Source organism: Dicentrarchus labrax, unplaced genomic scaffold, assembly GCF_905237075.1.
Source record: "Dicentrarchus labrax unplaced genomic scaffold, dlabrax2021, whole genome shotgun sequence".
In the NCBI taxonomy this organism is placed as follows: Eukaryota; Metazoa; Chordata; class Actinopteri; family Moronidae; genus Dicentrarchus; species Dicentrarchus labrax.
Window position 1 is genome coordinate 20,213,138 of NW_026136706.1, and position 19,775 is coordinate 20,232,912.

The 19,775-nt window shown below is 39.7% G+C and overlaps 1 protein-coding gene across 5 annotated transcripts; it reads right to left on the reverse strand.

Moving 5' to 3' along the window:
• Window positions 1–487: 487 nt before the first annotated feature.
• Window positions 488–16,705, reverse strand: senp7 (SUMO specific peptidase 7). 5 transcript variants are annotated; one of them, XM_051403832.1, is made up of 23 exons: window positions 16,513–16,705; window positions 15,787–15,875; window positions 14,672–14,737; window positions 14,462–14,577; window positions 11,831–12,082; window positions 10,572–10,690; window positions 10,181–10,299; window positions 9,393–9,723; window positions 8,699–8,856; window positions 7,785–7,904; window positions 7,667–7,700; window positions 6,576–6,803; window positions 5,847–6,118; window positions 4,832–4,959; window positions 4,355–4,471; window positions 4,135–4,251; window positions 3,709–3,804; window positions 3,441–3,622; window positions 3,292–3,338; window positions 3,122–3,165; window positions 2,926–2,994; window positions 2,688–2,838; window positions 488–2,529 (listed from the first exon to the last, which is right to left on the reverse strand). In XM_051403832.1, the coding sequence occupies exons 2-23, from the start codon at window positions 15,841–15,843 to the stop codon at window positions 2,392–2,394; spliced, it is 2,961 nt and encodes a 986-aa protein (XP_051259792.1). In that variant the 5' UTR covers window positions 15,844–15,875; window positions 16,513–16,705; the 3' UTR covers window positions 488–2,391. The 5 variants fall into 5 exon arrangements, with proteins under 5 accessions (XP_051259792.1, XP_051259788.1, XP_051259787.1 ...); XM_051403828.1 differs by having other exon boundaries at window positions 5,847–6,256; window positions 14,462–14,574; window positions 16,513–16,704; XM_051403827.1 differs by having other exon boundaries at window positions 5,847–6,256; window positions 16,513–16,704.
• Between the last annotated feature and the right edge of the window lie 3,070 nt (window positions 16,706–19,775).

Genomic DNA, 19,775 nt, shown 5'->3' on the forward strand with positions numbered 1-19,775 from the left:
GTCAGACTGTGAGGGGATCTGACAGACTGAGACAGTAAATACACCTAAGCCGACCGTGTAACTCTCCTGATAGTTTACACTGAAAAGCATTGTAACGTACTGTAGAGGCATTTGCAAATGGAACCTTTTGGCCTGAGAAGAACAAAGTTGGCTCTTCTGGTCAAAAGGAGAATTAGAAACAGTAACAAAAAAAATGTTTGCAGAACAGGAGCCAAAGAAAACTTCTAATAAATAAAAAGGAATAAATCAACTCATTTACAACACAGACATTCAGACTCTGTTAGTTACCTACCTCTAATCCTCATCTTGTTATGAAAACCATTTAAGACACGAGGTCAAGACTCAGGATAACATTTAAAATATTGTCCAGTTGGCATTTGTCATATAATACCTCAGGAAAACACACATTTCTTTAATGGAAATATCTCAGCTTGTGTTCCAAATGACAGAAAAAGTAGAAAAACAAAAAACAACAGTATAACATCAATTTGGTCTACAAGTTTTAATACACAATTGAAACCAAAGATATTTTGGGACTGGCTTCTATATATTCATCCAACACAAATGTCTTAAAAAAACATGTCATCGAGGACTTCAAAGTGTTAAAGGAGGCAAACATCTGAACAAAAGGGAAAAAAACTACTAGACCATCAAGTCTGATCTCTGTTGAGAAGAACTTAGGCAGCAGCAGTGATGGACTGCAATGTCTCTTAGGTCTGAATTAAGTGACTTTGTGTTTGACATAATACTGTTACACATGCTAATGTATGTGCACCCCTGAACTTCTTGCAAGTCTGGATAAATAAATGAAAATGTCAAAGATACAAAATAACTTCCATGCCACATCAGTATTTAGAATATATGCAAACTAAAGTCGATAGTCTGAAATCCCAATTTTTCCTAATTCTGCCCATTTGTGTGGGTGAAGTTGACATCGGGGACCATTACTTTGCCCCAGCATGATTTTAGGGTCCATGATGGATTGCAGTATAGAGGGTGTAACAGATAAATGGTAACATACAACAGTTCAATTCTTAAAAAGAGGTGAGTGGACGAGCCTAGCTCAGGCGTAGACAACCTGCGGCTGTGGAGTCACATGGAGCTCTTTAGCCCCTCTCCAGTGGCTCCTATGACAAATAATCATATGGACACGAATAACTTTTATCTTTTAACATTTTCATTCATCATTGTCATACACCTAAAGTAATTCTTACATTCTCAAATCATAAAAATGTTTAGCATTTACACACCAAATAAAAAAGATTGTTTCAACATTTCGGCAACTAAAACGTGCGTTGTATGTTACATCCTGACCTTTTCCTCCGTATTTTGCCGAACCTCAATAGTGGCGGATACTAGTCTCTCTAGCTAGGCTAACTATGGATTCCAAATACAAAAAACAAATCTGAGGAAAATAAAGAATGTAATAGTGCATGGACAGATCTGTTTGCTTTCACCACCAACGCTGCTGGCATAATTAGCATTATAAGGCTCAAATATGTTCTGTGGCTCCAGACAAATTTTTCTTTGTTTTTGGAAAATGGCTCTTAATAGTAAAGGTTGCTGACCCCTGGCCCAGCTTACTGTCATCTATAGACAGCGTCATGTTTCCTATCTGGCACTGGGAGGCTAACAGGATAACTGAGTGAGGCACTGAGTGACTGAAACAACAACATTTTTCTAGTTCCATGTATCCGACAAAGGGCAAAAGATGGAATTGCTGCTTCATGTTGGGATTACAGTTCCTGAGGCGTCAATGGCATGTTATCTTATAATGAAATTCAGAAAGGAAACTGCAATGTATTTCATACAATGCCAGGAAATCAGGGGAATTCAGTTCATTCAGTAAATGGGTATTCATGCAAAGACTGCAGAATCAGAGCAGCTTTCAAACCCCATGACTAAAAAAAGAAAGGCAAACCTGACATGAAATGTCTCACAAAAGCAAGTAAACCCAACTAAAACTGCTCACAATTTGCTGTACAAACTAGGTTTAACCATTGCTACACAATTCTTAGTTTGACTTGTGACTCTACATAAAAAAATCTTTTTTTTAATAAAATATCTTGCAGCATAAAAACAATCAGTAAAAAAGTTATGGGGTGTACAAACATTATCATGTCTACATACAATCTACCTTAAAACTCGTTCTGGTTGGATGAACTACCTGTTTATTTTAAATTAACTGATGCCTTCATGTTCACTCACAGGACCCACAGATAGTCAAAAGTTTACATGTTGTGTTCAAGATAATGCATTAAACAATAACAGCATCTAATTTAAGGGAAATATTTTCAGTTCAAACTGAAGTGTCCGTTGCTCAGTATGAGCAGTGATAATATATTGGCTACAGGAATGTGATGCACTGAACAGCAGAGCTGCTTCTCATGTCTATCTGTTACTATCCAGGTTTTGATGTCGGTAAAGGTTTAGTACCAGATCTCTGATTTCGTCTCGTTTCCTCCGCACCTGCTGCCGTGGAAACCAACGTTCTAGTTGTAGAGGGAGGTCAAAGTGCACCACAGGGTCCTGAGAGCAGAAGCAGAAGAAACTTTCCGTTACTGTGTACATGCCTCAAAAACCTTTTAAATGTCTCACTGAGTTTTAATTTAAACGTGACAATTTAAAGCTGTTGCTGATTGAATGTTAAATGGCCAGACTATGTGAGATGCTGCCAAGTTCTTTACCTTTAAAAAACTCTCGACATACTGCAGCAGGTAGAGGCCGCAGTCACTGCTGTTGTCCTGAAGGGGAACTTGGCAGTGTGAGCTCTGCATCTGATCAGGACTAAAGTCCCTTGACGAACCACGACGGACTTCCCATTCTGACTCTAAGTAGCTGCGGGACAAACACGCATTATCTTATAAACATTTCTAAACACAGGTATGCAGCTACAGACATACGGATTAAAAGTACCACACTTACTCCCGTAAGAGTTTGAAGACTCGCTCATGAAGGGAACGTTTGAGGGAATCCATGACGAGAATACACGGCCTACGGAGAGGAGAGGCATGTCTGTTATATAATATTCAAATCCATATTAGTATTACCTACATTGTTTCACGTGTACAGGGTAGTGTGCATGCAACAAAGCAGACCACCTGTGTAATGGCACACTCACCTCTTGCAAACTGTTTTCTTCTGGTAGGTCTGCTCAGTGCAGGTCTACAAACAAAAAGGAAAATAATCAGAACAAGCAGATTTGGAAGAAAACTCTCAAGAATTCTGTCTGCCTGATGAAAGAAATAATAATATTATTTCAAGTGAAAAAAGTATAGAATTTGTTCTTACCACTGGACCAGGTTTTGGGTCTTTAGTGGGTTCTTCTTGACCATTTCCTAAAACACATAAAACAAACCATTACCGTTCAGCTTTGCAACCACAACATAAATAAGTCAATTGCTTACCAAAGAAGACATCTATCATTTAGCCAAACATACCAGTCTCTGTGTCCACATTGTCACTGTGATTTACTGTAGGTGGTGTCTCATTGTTATCATTTTGGCTTTTAGCCACCACTTGATCCTGTAACTCCCCAGTCTGTGAGTTCGGACCATTCCAGTCCTCAGATTTTGGCTCATCCAGTCCAGGAAAGCAAATAACAACTAAATACCAATGAGCCCTAAACAGACAACAGAGAAATGTGATATATAATGTGATATACCCAATAATATGATGCAAATATACTTCTTCATGTGTTTAACTCACTCCTGATTGACAGGCACAAACAGGAAGTCCTTTTTGAAGATTTCTACATGTCGTGTCCATGTCTTCACACGTTGGTGCCGCCTCTGCCTCTGACAGCTGAGGAGACAAAAATAAAAACAGAGACACAACTTTTAAGAGTGTTTCACATGAACACACTTGAGAGTATTGCAGCAGTAAGCACTGTAAGGCCCTGAGGGGAAATGTGCAGTCATCGCACTGCTTAAGTTAGTTTGTAACACTTCCATTTTGATGCTTGTCTGATAATGTATAAAACATGAGAAGAAGAGAGCTTTTATCAAGGGAGTAGGGCTGTGGCTACTTCCTGTAAGTAGTACATATTAGTGCACACACAGAACATACCAAAATCTGAAATGTCTCAATATAAAATATTTGTTTTTTGGTTAATATTTTGCCGGCACTACTTACGAGTCACTGGTGCCACCTTCACTGGCATTGTCCCTCCGTGTCAGCTGCTTGTAGAAGAAGCTGCTAAAGATGTGTGAGCGCTCGGCCACAGCAGCAGAGGCCTTATGGAGGAGGTATCTGGTTCAAATAACACATCAATGCAATCAATTCAAAGGCTCTCTGCAAACTGTGAGGAGCCAAAGTAAATTTGAAGCTTTTTGTTTGAAAATGTCTTACTTACTTGAGGTAAAAGTCAATGATAACATCATTGAGGAACTGCCCACTGTCAAGGCACTGCAGGTCCTCCATTGTAACAGTTATTCCTCCTTTCAATGGTGGAGGAGGAAACTGGATCAACCTAAGCAAAGGCAGAAAATAAGATTTTACTATGATTATCTGCAGATGTAGTTAGACAGTTAAGTTGTAACAGTTAATATAAGCAGATATGCAATTGGTCCCCACAAAGCCTAAAATTCAGATTTTTACTTTTTAAGACCCCGCAGACACAGATGGGGATACAAGTTTGCCAACAACAACTGGCATTAGAATGATATTCTGTATCTGCAAATACACTGAGGTACGGAGTCAAAATCGAGAGAGAAAACCTTGGACCGGTGCATCCCCAAATTCTATTATATTTTCATACCTAAGACTGAACAACATTGTCTACGAGAATCTTGCATGAGAAGCTGCACATGGGATGATGTAGGTTACTTGCCTGTGGGCTAGGCCCTGATGTTTATATTTAATCCAGCTGGAGTCTGGTTTACACAGTGACACAGAGTAGGATCCTTTGGTTCTACGATGGCACACTGTGTGTACAGGAGCGGGTTCCTCCTTTTTCTTCTGTGGGAGGAAATTTATACCATAGCAGCAAATTTTACATTGTAATCATTTACCTTTGTAAAGGTCAACAGAAGAGTGAAATATCCCATAGAAGATGGGGACCACTCCCAACCAGGGAGTCAGGACCCCCGCAAGGAGATGAAAAATAAATCTGAGGGGGTCACAAGATGATTGAACAGGTAATGCTTATTTTTCCAGACTTTACTCTAATTTTTTCTTTTAATTTTGTGAATTAGTACAATTTTACATTTTTAGAACTAAAGGCCTTTACTCACTAAGAGGTGCTGTATTTATTTATTTTTTTTTTTTGAACGGTTGTTTGTCATTAGTACTTTCACACAGAATGCCGATATTACATAGATAGATAGATACTTTATTTATCTCGAGGGAAATTCAAGAATAGCAGAAAAGCAGTGTAATTCTTTTGGAACGAGGCTGATTTATCTGAGCATATGCACTGTGAAAAAGGCATCAACTGATCACAATGTGCAGAACACTCATCACATCACAACTCATGGCGGACCTGTTGTTTGTTTATGTTTGTCGTAAACCAGACTGGAGCCCCGGGACAGGCAGCTGAGATGAACCCAGTGAGTATGAATTCTCTATGTGCAATCGGTTCAGTGCTGCAGTGTGACCCCTCCCGGTTACGCTAATTTGCTAAATCACTACCGGTATGAATAGTTTAGATGAAACATATTCACAGGCAAGAATTTCACATTTTCGTGTTGTTTATTTGTCACGTCCCCGGTGTGTAAAGGCCCTAAATGATTCAAATATAGCAAAGAAAATCATTCTGTTTTAACTAGTCAAAACCAGTAAACATATACAACCCCTGATGAGGTAGATGCTGCTATTTTAAGAGGTCACAAGCCAAAACAACTTACCTCAGAGGGATGCTCAAGCTCCTCTGGTTTGAGTGGTGTCCCTGTGTCTCGTTCTGTCGCTGTCTCCGGCTCCAGTATTGTCTCTTTCTGTGTGGTGTTTTTGTCTGTATCAGAATGTGGACCATCCTGGTCTGTGTTAAGTCTAGGTTCAGTGCTCTCCAGGCCAAACAGGAACAGCAGGTGAGAGTCCCGTCCACTTTTTCTAATCAGCTCAATGCACTGTCCCACAGAAAGAATAGGAGTGTGGATGAGGTCCAAACCACTAACTCTGTCTGCATCATGAGAAACAATGGATTTTTCATTTTCAAGACTTTGGATACAGTCAAGATCCAACAAGGAGCGCAATAAAGCCCCCTCCATTCCCTCCAGAGGTTCTTTCAGGGTCAGCAGGATGAACGGGCTCACCTTGCCTTTTAAAATATAATAAAAAAAACAAATATTATCTAGTACGCACATTTACATTAAGAATAGTGTGACATATCAAACACTGGTAACGATGATATCAGAGGTAAAAAAAACAAAAACCTGTGCCATTTGCAAATTTAAACTAAAAAACAGGAAACACTGCCAACAGTCTGTATCACTTAGACTAGATTATGATATAAATTTAGTTTTCCCTGTTAGCTTTGTCCTTCATATGCTACGTGTCTCCAAAAAACAGAAATGTGAGGTTGAGCTACTGGCTCCAAGCGTACTCTGAACTTCTATCTACAGTGTTAGCGTTCTCACCAGTGTTCGTGGGACCATCTTGTTTGACCCCCAGCTTCAGGAGGTCCTGCTGTACAGCAGCTGCAGCCTTTTCTGACACACAAAACAGAAGGATAGCGCGAGGGGAAGGCTCCTGGTCAGTCTTAAAGTGAAGCTTCTGGGCCTCCAGGTCCTGCAGCTCCCAAACTCCGTACCTCCGCAGCTCTTTACGCTCAATGGATAAGATTACTCTCACCTGTTCACTCGTGTCTGGGGACATGAAGAGGCCAGGTCAGCTTAGCAGCTCGCAGTGTTGATATCAAACAATGAATACTGCTGCGGCTCAACACCCTGGATAATGAATGAGCTTATAGCTGTGCAAAGGGCTGTCATCTGTTGATTCACAATACTTACTTTTTGTTTTAGTGTAATAGAGCATATATATGAAAACAAGACTAGGATTATACAGTTTTGCTAGAATCCGTATGGCCATGCTGCTAACATATGGAGCTAAAATAGTTAAAACTATCCATACTGCTGTGCAACAAAAGTTGGATTGCAGAACTTGAACTGGCTACATCCTGTATAGCTTTTTGAAGGCTAGGCTCAAGGCTGAACTAATTCTTGCATTCAAGGTTATTTAGTCATAATTTGTTTTTCAGAAACAAAATTGTACTTGCTAGAAAATGTATCTATCACAAGACAGTTGTTTGGTGTGTCCCAAATTTTATTGAAGAAACATATTTGTCACACACACACACAGCCAAGATCAAATTTCAAGAAATAACCACCTTAGTTCCCTGAAGGGGAGATTTCACAGGCTCAGAGGTGAAAGTGCACTAGAGCCTTGAGGGTTTAATCCAGGAAACAAACAAACACACACACACACACACACACACACACACACACACACACACACACACACACACACACACACACACACACACACACACACACAATCTAAAATAGACCACAAAGCTGTGACTGGATGGTGTGCAGACAGCATGACCAAAACAAGATGAGATGGGTCTCACTTTATACAGCCAAGACCAAAGGTCATAGGCAGGCCACAGCTTCTCTACCAAGACTGTGGTATACAGTTAAAAAGTAAAAGAAAATATTCACAGCATTACCTTTCAGTGGGATGATGATTTTTTTGGCTGCCATCTATGAAAGGAGAATAAGAATGTGTTACACTTGTTGAATGTGATGCCAGCAGCAAAATGCATGTATTTATGGATTATAGGTTACCATTAAGTCTCCATTCGATTTCCCTTGGAAACCTCCACAGTGCAAAGCGGAGAAGGCCACGCTCACACAGTAGTCTACACTAGGGATGAGAGGAGGATCTTCTACAACTACATGCAACACCTGCAACACATTAACATATGCAGTTTGAAGAAAAGGGTGCAAACAGGGTGATAGGTCAACATAGTAAGGCAGGTACACACAACAGTATCACACTATAACAGTACAATAACCTCCATGCTACAATGAGACCTAGCTGTTAGGTCAAGCAATTTGGTTGAAAGCAATATTACAACAGAAATCATGTTGATTTCAATATTTTAAACCCACTATGTGCAAGATTGGCAAAATGTTCTGCTCTGGGGCCATCTAGTGGAAGTATTAAGAATGACAACAGTTGACAGCAATGCACACTGCTGCTTTTTCGGTAAAAAGTATGTTGTTATCAAAACATCTCTCTCAAGAATATCTTCTGGGGGTAAAATGATCAGAACAGTTCTGTTTGTTACAGCAGGTACTATTTTGTAAATGGATCCCATTGTAAAATAAAGCTTGTGTGAAGCTCCTGTTAGCTCAAGCTTTCTCTGCCTCTGCAACATGTTTTTTTCCCAAATACAGCTACGTTTTAAAACTGTTAACCGTGGGTCTAAAATGTGGGGTTCTGGGGGACACAATGCTGCAAATATGCTGGCTCTATAACCAAGAAATGTAACTACTTTTAGAGTTTGTGTGAACTAGTCAAGTATAATCATAATTTTCCATTTACTATATCCTAAAATTCAGTTCTGCTCAGATATAAGACTAAGTTGTCAAACAGGAACATTCTTGATCTTTTTCTGAAGTATGTGTCTGTTGTATTGAAGAGGTATGGATATAAATATAAATATAAATATAGTACAAGTACACATTATACCAACCTGCATGTCCTCTATGTGAGAAGCTTCTTGCTGTTTGGCCACAGCTTTTGGGGATTGTGCCTGTATTACTGCTTCTTCTACAGTGACCAGTGTATGGAGCGCTGGGCTGCAGTGCTGAGGAACGTCACAGCTCTCCTCATCGTCACTGGACAGCACAACTGAAATATAAGCATGAAGAACAGATCAGGCCCAGTGTGAATTTTACTTAGGAATTATTATGCTATCTTACTGTTCTCAAAGACACGCACACACAAACATGCCCTTAATTGGCACTGCATGAAGGAGGTGTAATGGGCTTTGAGGTAGAGCAAGGACAGCAGTAATCCTGGAAAAGACACGTGAGTAGGACAAAAAGAGGAAACCCAGTAGCTACTAAGATGCAGGGCACGCACACACACACGCAGCCAAAAAAACAAAAAGGTCCAAGACAAAATAACAAAACACCTCACAAATGATTGCGGTCAATGTCATGAAAATAATGCTTGAGCCACATGGCAGAGGAAAATACACCCAGTTGCCAGTTTATTTGGTACACCTTGTTAAACTATACAACCAGCAAAATGGTATAAAGCTGGCAATAACTGTTTCTTGAGTTTCCTCATAAATAAATGCAGACAAATGTTTCAGCAGTAGAATGAAGCTATCAGATTTAGAAGCTTTTCTGGCTTCACTCTGCCTGTGTTGGTGTACTCACTGGGTTCAGCGGGGCTTCTTTTGGTTGTGCTGTCCTGGCTAGACAATTGACTTTGTCTGGGGGTAACAATAAAGTCTCTGGCCTCCAAAGTAGGACTGATGTTAGGGACTAGAACTTCTGTTGGATCATCTGCTCCAACAGTGAACTGTACAATGCTACGATCGAGGCTCTCCAAATCTCCGTCTTCTCCACTTTCTTCCAGACAAAAACCCGTCAGGGCTGGTCTTCCATCTCTTCCGTCTTCTCCAGTGAGGCGAAGTACACTCTCACGGTGGCGTTTGGGGCTGCCTGTTCCATTACACTGGGCCCCTGCATCCTTTCTTTTCCTCTTCTGTTAAGACAGCACATAACACATCACCTGTGTGAGCTAACCAGACAACTCACGCTGCTACAGCAGCGATTTGGGCCATGTCCCATGTTCAACTGCAGGGCGGTCTTTATAGATCTGACATTATCATTTTTCACATGGAATACAGAACATTACTGGTTTTATCTATTTGTGAGTAATGGCTATTGTGCTGTAAAACTGTTGGGGTGCTTTATTTAAACATGACGGATCGTAATGAGAAGAACCACAATGCTCACACAATATTTGCTACTTGGAAAATACTGATGTCAAGACACAACGCATGTGTTAGAATATCATGTACATGTTGCTACCATACATAACGAGATGTACGTCTGGGCATTTCTTTCATGCTTTTTGTAGCAATGGGATGTTTGGGTAAACTTTACTCTTTGGTGAGACTATGTTTTGAAGCTTTGTCTGTCACCCATACGGTACTCACCAAATTGTTTTGTACTTCTTTTTCTGAACCAGTCCACCTGTCCTTTATGGCAGCAGGGGAGAACTCATTAGAACTTCTTCTATCCTCAGCAGGCTCCCAGCTCACTGACAAGCCACAATCTGAATGAGACAGAGAAACACTGATCAACCTGTGTTGTTAAAAGAAACCCTACTACTACTACTACTACTACTACTACTACTACTACTACTACTACTACTACTACTACAACAATAACAATGGGCTAAATTGTGAAGCGGTATTGGCTATGTCAAGCTTTATTGAGCCGATGTTTTGTAATATTAGTAATAAAGTAAAGCTTTGAATGAAACCAAGATCAAAATGAACCAGTGAAATACAACGGAGGTGTCTGAATGTCTTCATGTTTACACACCAACAACTTCAGCAAATTTGTAGTCCTCTGCGTGGTCCTTGCCTATTATCACCTCCTCAATATCTCTTTCTTCTTTGTCCACTTCGTCATCAACATTTAACCTTCTCCTCAGTCGTGATCTGAAGACATGAAAGAATTAATACCATGTTCTAATTAGGCAGTTTACTTTGTTACATTTTTTCAGCAAAGCCCCATGAAGTAGTGTAGCTGCACATAATCACAAATTATCCAAGACTAAACACATAAAAAACAAATGCAGAAACACATATTTAAACTAGAATTTCAAGTTGTGAGATCTCTCTGTGTGGTATTCTTCCATATTAAATCACCATGTTTTTTGCCTGGAAAATACGGAGAGCCAAGGATGCAGCAGGCCGAGCCAAACACCATTAAAAGGCAATTTCTCCTTCGTTTGAAATTGAAAATAAATAGAAGAAATTGCCCTATTAAAGAATACCTCCTACTGCTTTTGTGGCTATTTTTGTTCATTATTCATAGGTCTATGTGGAAAACCACCACACTTTTGAAGTGTAGTCTATTTTTTGTGCAAATACAATACAGCATCAGATGTAAGACAAAGAGATGAGCCCACACAGAAAATGTACTGTTCAGAAGAAAATGACCCAACAGGCTTCTCATGCAAGTGGGTCCCATTCTCTGGCTCATTATTCATAGTCAGGCGCTTAATTGCGTGAGTCTCCCATTCTCTTCTGCAACTGTCTATCTTATTATTATTATAGAGATGCTGCAAGCTCCCAGGAATAAAACTGTGCTGTGCAGAAGCCACAGGTAGAATTGGCAGCCTACTGACACCCTGGGACCCAGGAAGACTTTATGCCATACATCTCTATTACAAAAAAGAGGGCCGTAAACTTTTCTGAATAATGATAATTTAAAACAAACAGCACAGTAGAAGCATTATCAAAATATGACTTTTGGTAGTCAGCCTTACTCAGCCACAGGGAGACAATAACAGGTGTCATTAACAGGAGTAGGAAGTGGGAGAAATGGTCCCGATAATTCGCTAGGTGAGCAGCAATCACTGGAGTACATAGGCTGAGGGTGGAAAATACACAAATGGAGTTGTGTGTTGGAGTATTACTTCCACTGACAACAAAAAAACAGGAAGTCACTGCTCCCGGTCAAGAAATAGTCCAGCACATTACCAATTGTAAAATAGCAACTTTTTAGCAACCTCATTTCAAGTCCTTATGGAAGCTACTGACTGCCTGCTGTAGCTTTAAAAAGGGACCTCCTACCTTTGAGAGGGTGATGAGGTGGTCTTCTGGTTGTGTTTAGGGGTTACATTGTTGATTTTATCATTCCTAGTCTCCCTCTGACTGGACCTTTTGTCTCGGCAAATCAGGGGTTCTTCTCTGCCCCGACCAGTCTTCCTCCGCGTACTTGACACTTGTTGATTTCCCAAGGTACAATTCTGTTTTATCCTTTCCATATAAGCCTTTCCCTTTTCTGTCTTTAGGATATCTGTCAGGATCAGACGGGGCTTTCTCCTACAGGCGGAAACAGAGAAGCAATTATTCACAACCTTCCCAGAGCAGCCTCTTCTCTTCAACATTGTGCCCCCTCAACACATTCTAACTTATTGCTCATCTACCATTGCAAGTCAGCCTTTATTTATGCCAGCTGATCACAAGGGAGGGGTAGGCAAGACGACTGGTGTAGATAAGCCATGTGTGTAGTCATGATAAGCTTGGCCTCGAGTCATGGTGCTTATAGGCAATGTTTCTTTTTGGCAGTGCAACATGGAGCACAGTAGAAAATTAATACTGTACACACAAATAACACATGCCGGACAGTCTTGAAAATAAGGCAAGGGTGGTTTTATGTTTGTGGTTTGAAATAAAGAATGTCTTGAGGAACCACAAGTCAGATTAAGACAAAAATCGGGAGGACAATGAACTTTGACAAACAAATAATTTCAGTAGTGTAGTAGTGGTACACTAGAAGTGCCATATTACCTCATTAAATGGCCATAACTGCTTAATCACATTTTTTTCCAGAAATGTTTAATATTGCTAAAGGCACTGAAAAAAGTGAAACACTGCAGTAAATCACCTCTATGAGACTTTTACTAGCTGGGGGAGTGCCCCATCTTGTGAAAGTTTAAGAAACTGCAATGAACTACACAGTCGAGGCAGGGCAAGTTTATTTATATAGCACCTTTCAACAACAAGGCAGGTGCTTTAGATAAAGACAGAAAGGCATTAAGAAAAGACAAAAGAAACACAGGCAGTATGAAAAGACACATAAGCTAAAATACAATGAAAAAAATCCAACAGTAGAATGATAATAACAGTACAATATACTGTATGAATAATAATAACCATAATAATAAATGCAATATGTGGTGTATAAAAACTGAATGTTGCTTCTCTGTGTTTAGTTTTGACAGTAAGCTGACCAGTCCCTGCACCCTAACCTTGCTGGCCTTATCATTCTAATCAGGAGAGCGTCTGAGAGTGATTCATGAGCTGGTTGTCAATATGCTGACAATGAGGCAGTGATGTTTTGTCTGCGTGGCACAGAGCCTACACCATCTTAGGCCTGGGCTGATGGGTGTAGCAGACTGAACCAAAAATGGTCCAACGGTACTTTAACTTTATTCAGATCTGCTTGGGTGGAGGCAATCTGCCCTGAAAAGATTTAAGTTATCAATTGATCCCTTGCGAACCACAGGTTTTGCTGAGCTATGTGTTGAGTCCTACGAGTCTGCTGATCCTGTGGATTGTTGGCAGTGATCCACTGATAAAAAAAAATTAAAAAAAACACTTCTGATTGCTCTCTGCAAACATCATGGGCATAGAACAATCTGATTAAGTTTCGGCTGTTTGGTTATCCGTTGATGAAATTTATTTCTATGCGACAAGACATAGGATCTGGGAAGCAGTGTTTTAAATTGTCTTACTGCTCATGTTTCTGTTAGCGCCGTCTTCCGCAAAGAGTTACAGGTTAAATCTTCTCTTTAGGTATTTTCTTTTCCATTTGCTACACACGAGACTGCTCTTTCTCTCTCTCTCTCGTGTCCAAACTTATCAGCAGTCATCTCCACTTCTGTCTCATGAAGATTTTTTAATGGTCCAAACCTGTTTTACAGTTATAATGTCTGGGCAATTGTGATCTGTGTTTATGCCATCCTTTGGCTCCCCGCCAGATACCCAGGGTCGAAGTTAGCTGATGTGAATCCATAAATGTTGTCCTCTGTGGGAGTACAGTCTTGCACTTGTCTTTAGGTTTAGGTCCCAACAGGTAAAGAGCTAAGTAAACAGCACATGACTCCACTGGTCTCATGTCAGTGAATCTTGAGAAAGTTAGGGTATCATTGAGAGACAGTGTCAATTTAAATCTTGTTGGGTTTAACCCCAATGAGCTAACTCACTGGCAGATACTCGGTGTCTCAGTTCAAAAGACTTCTCCAGTGCAAATATCCTTGTCTCAAGTATAGCAATACTCTGAACAATTTAAGACAGTATGTACATTGCATCCATTCTGATGAGCAGAGAGGCATAGTGCAGTCCAGGGTACAATTCTGTCAGTAGTCCACTAAGTTACTGTTGCATCAACGTCAGCAGATAGCAGAGGGCAGTTTATAGTAGATAATCGCAACCCAGACTTGTTACACATTATCCTTAGAATGATGTACTTGTTTTGGACACCTTCTTAAATGTGCTGTAGCAAAGAAGGAAGCCATCTTGGAAAAATGACAATAATACATTTTGTCTATTTGTTTGCCCAGTTTTAGTTTAGATGACTAAAACTAGTGCCATACCTGTCAGTTTTAACTGGTCGGCAGAACAATGACCAGGTATTTCCGCCTGTAATCAATAGCCTAAAAAAAGTCTGTCAAAACTCTCCTGTCAGCACCTGCTTACCTGGCCATTTCCAATGTGACCATGGCTGCATGGTTGTGATCACACAGCACAGATCCATTTTTGTGCTGTGAATCACGATGTCTCCGTTTGCAAGCAATTTCCGTCCAGGAAACCTGCTGACGAGAAGGAAACAGGTAGAGTAAAATAATCCAGAATAGCACCATAAGATTTGTTCATATGGTCACAGAGAGAGCAAAGATATGGTTGTACCTGTCTTTCAAACTTCCCACACTGTGATGAAAAACATGTCATGGGGATTCTGAATGGGCTTTCCATCTAAAATTCACATGCTGGTTAGTTACCATGCCTGCATAAAATGAATGAAATAAAACAGCCATAGATGTGCACATACAGCAATGAGGAAAGCTTGTCATTTTGATCTGTAATGCATTAATTTTTTTTTTCTATGTGGTTGCAGCAGTTTAGCCAAACAGGTATTAAAGCAGCGTACATAAGCTGGCACCACATTTCAAATGTGCTCATGGGTAGTAGCTAGAGCTTAAAAACAAGTTGATTGATTAGATTGATCAACAGGTAACAAATTGGCAAGTGCTTTGATTGATTTCTCTTTTTTTTTAAAGTCATTTTTCAGATAAAAATACCAACCTACTTCAATTTGGTGTCTTGTGTGACGGTAAATGTATTCTCTCTCTCTCCCTCTCTGTCATATAATATTTTATATACTGTTACATGATTAATTGAATATTTGCACAAAGGTTCTAAATAAAAGGAGAAAAACAATGTCAGTAAGTACTATTTATTTGTTGAGTATATAATTCAAAATGTAATGACATTCCCACGTGGCCATTGCATCTAAACTATAAATTGAATTTACAGAAAATGTGCTATATCATGATGTATGTCATTGTTAGGATGTGAGATTTTGGTCACATTGCACAGCCCTAGTTGCAGCCCTAGCAGCACCTTATTGCAGCTCCTCCTGCTTGTTGAAAGCTGTCTAGTGCCCTGCCCTCACTGTGATCCAGTGAGGAGTGCTTACTGATCGACAGAATTTAACAGTATGATGACTGGTGATCAAAGAGTAGAACTATTACACAATCCCAAAGCATGTTTGGCAGAATTTATGATGGCAGCCATAAAGCAAGCATCACTAAATATCTTGCCAGGATGAAAAGCAATTAAACCTGCACATTAAAAGCCTACAAGCAGGGTGCAAAATTAATCCATCGGCTAAATGGCTACTAAATGATCAATTTTTACCAGCAGCATTTTTTTTACCAGCATTTGGCTGGTGATGATTTGTGCACTGCTCGCAAGGTAACATGCATGTTGTTAAAACTGCATATTTCATGGGTGATACATACCAAGTTGTCCTTGTCAACAGTAAATGGAATAGTTAAGGCTCTTCTTCGCTCCATCATGGTTCACGATTTGGTAAGGCACAGCAAGAACACTGCAAGAAACACACAGGAAGCAAATTATGAGCAGTGTGTCTCTACCAAAACAAGTAAAAACCCGGAGTGACAAAGTGGTCAAGAACACGCAGAACCTTAAAACAAAACGTTCTCAAAGCAATAAGCAAAATGTAACTTTTCATAGATGAGATATGTAGTTATTATTGGGCTCTGTAGGAAGACACAGACTGTTGGGGGGAAAAAGCTATTAAAAAGCTACTAACTTACTATAGGTAAGTACTACTGACACCAACAGCGTACCGCTACACCCTTGAGGAGATGGAAATCCGAGGGTAAAACGAAACAAAACGTGATTTTCTTTAAGCTGTCTAGTAAATAAGTAAAAGCAAGAAGACTACAGATTAGCCTCTGAAAGGTTTAAACTGGTGTTTATGTTGCACTGGCAGCACGTGTAATGCTAATATTACCTTTTAAAAACAGACCACTCGCATTAAAGACATTCACTACACATCCCCACAACAGCCATGCATATTATTTTAAAGCACATTTATCAAAACACACAGAAACACAAAGTGGAAGACGTTATCGCCTGGCGATAGCCGACGGAGCTAACCATGCTAATGCTACTTTGTCCAGAAGCTAGCTAAACGTAAGACAGTGAACGCCACAGCTTACCCTCGGCCGGAGCTTCACTAGATATCAACAGAGCATATAAGGACAACAGAGACATCTAGCTTCCCCTGAACGCTTCCAGCAGCAACTTGCAAAACGTGGTAGGTTCACATTTTTGCTGGGTTTGAGTTTGTACTTAACAAGCGCTTCAATGCTGCTTAGCAACATCCGGTTACTACGGAAGTGCATCGGGAAAACAGTAGGGAGCACGGAGAGGTTGCAGCGTGGGTTCCCGTAGAGAGTGGATACAATGGACCGGGAGCCCGCCTTCCTCATCTGCTGTCAGTGTGCATTGTTGTTATTACAGTGCCTTGGAAAAAAGTGGAATAGACCTTTTTGCCACTTTGACAGGAAATATAATCGGATTTAGGTTTATTGCCAAGTAGGTTTTTCCACATGTAAGGAATTTGCGTATTTAGGTGCATAACAATAAACACAGCACGAGAAGAATATAAATAAAGATGTACTACAGTCAAGAGGCATAAAATTAACAATAAAGACAATAAAAAGAGACAATACGTACAAAAAGAAATTATGGCCATTATACTATATATATATATATATATATATATATTTTTTTTTTTTTTTATATTTTGGGTAGACACAGGTGTTACCAATGATACTAATTAAGTTTCCATTCAGGGAAAACAGTCAGAGTGCATGTTGGCTCACTGGGAAGGCTCTGATACACTAAGTGGAACAGAACCCCTATCATTGCAAACACCTGTGTCTACCTTACTATTTAATGTTAATAGGGTTGGTGTGAAAAAGGACTTTTCTCCAGTTCACACAAATATTTGATTGATTGTCTTGAAATCCATGGTCAGTCCCCAGACTTTCATGGAGTTTATATTGACTTTAGACATGCCCTGACTTTTCCTCTGGCACCACCAACTTGTTGACATTTTTGTTTCAGTGACATGTCTCGACAAAGAGATTGACATTTCCTACCAACAATCATTCCCCACGGGGTGAATTGTAATCACTTCGGTGATGGCCTGTTTTTCTCACATCAGGTCTAAATTTCAATTAGTATTTGATTTATCATTAAAAAAGAAAGTAAGCATGCAAAAGTAATGATATTCCTGTCAGCCTCAGGGGTATTTTGTGTCAAGGCTGGATTACCAACCAGCCAAAGCAGGCATTTGTCCCGGGCCCAGCGTTTACTGTGTCAGCTGCTTTTTTGGGTAATTTAATTACATGCAAATTTGTTTGGGAATTTCTGTGGTGTGTGTAATGTGCTCGATGGGAACTTGACAATGAACATGTCAATATAACCCACTAAACATCAGCTTGAAACCAAGCTGACATTACCATTCAGGTCGAAGCACTTCTGTAAGGCTGTAGACTAGTATGAGAACCAGACAACAGGCTTGTTCTAACAAAATTCAAATGTTTTAACTATCTTAAGGGAAGAGAATACGAGATTTAGAGTGTATTAAGATATGTATTTTTGTAAGTGTGTATAAGCTTTTGCTTTAAAATCAGTCAACATACCAAATATATAAATATTAACTGATTAAATGTACAATTAGAGATTTTTATGAGTTATGAAGGGTAGCATTAACCATTTTTACCATTTTGTAACACATGCCCGATGCGTTTCCCACCTTCGACTTTCCATTGTGACCGTTCATTGTAGTAGTTTTAAGTATGAGCTTTCTTAGTTATTACAGTCAACATAATAACACATCACCCATGTAGCAACGTTTTTTTTTAATTTATTTATTGATACAGCAGCAAAAACATCAGGCCTGCTCAGCCCCTGGAGAGAGGTTGGTGAGTCGGCCTTCAAACACTGCAGTACAGAAACTATCGGCTCTTCTCACAGATAAAATGTTGACTAACCAAATACATTTAATGACACAAATGTCTCCATTACATTCAAGAGAAAAGGAGGAAAAGAGTCATTGTAATGTTATCAGTTTCAGCTTTTTTTTCTCCTATGGTAAGTCAAAATATCTGCTGTGAAAAAGGCCTAAATGCGTATCATTAGGAGCTGGATATTGGCCACTGAATAGAGCATGGACATTGGAAAGCTGTGGAATACTGTTCTTGGTATTATTGTCCATGTGTGTACAGTTTGTAAAGATTATACTTTGATCAAAATTAATGTTGGCATTGTATATACACACAGAACCAGGCAGTATTATTGTCCTGTAATGTAAAAATACAAAGATTTTTTGACAAATTATATTTTTTCATTCAGGTGACCACAGTCCCAGTATCAACCAAGATCTTTAACGTCAGGGGCCACATTTCTGCACAGCTGTCTCTGAGGAAGTCCCAGAGGCTGCTGCTCCGCTGACACCTTCATCATGTCCGGAGCTCAGTGCGGCCAGTGGAGCGTTTCCTCTCGACTCATGTCCTGCTCTCCTTTCAGCTAAGTAGAAAAGAGACATGCGAGTCACTGACATGTACAATATAATGTTCCTCTGTATGCCTACAGTACATGCACTTAGCTCTAATACCCCTAATCTCATGGACATCCTGCATGACATAATGGTTACGACAAAATGAGAACAATGATGTCCGAGCAGGTTACTGTACAAAAAGTGTTGATCAGGTTAGATAGATTTAGATCATTTGATAGAAACAAAGTCTCATAACATGGGGCACAGTTTAAGAAAGATCTGATGTTCTCTGAAGAATAAACAGTAAGCTGACCATCCTACACAAGCAAAATAGCTGCAGGCATCATAAGGAAACAGGTATGTCTACATACAGTGCTTTCATTATCTTACCAATAGCACTACATGGTGTTATTATGGGCTTTTCCACTTGCTCTCCCTCAGCAATGGAAGCCCGGATCTTCCTAACCACGTAGATGCTAGCTGTGAAACAAAAAGAAGAAGTCAGGAAAGTAGAAGTAGGAAAAACAGCACTAAACCTCAGAGTATAATTATGAAGACAGGTAAAGACATTGAAACATATGAATACAACGCTATGTTATTTGCACTCAAGATACATAGGTAAACAAGTTGAAAAACAGCACCTAAGTCTTAAAGATTAATTATGAATAAGGTCGTCACATACTGTATATTCAGAGGTGGAAGAAGTACTCAGATCATATACTTAGTTTACGGTTAAGAAAAGTAGTCGTGTAGTCAAAAGTTATTATCAATATATACTTAAAGCAAAAGTACTCATTATGCAGAATGGCCGATTTCAAAATAATATACATTATATTAATAGAAAAGTGGGGCTAATTCAAACTCACTTATATACACCTACTGCTGGGTAGCTTAATCAATAATAATACAAAA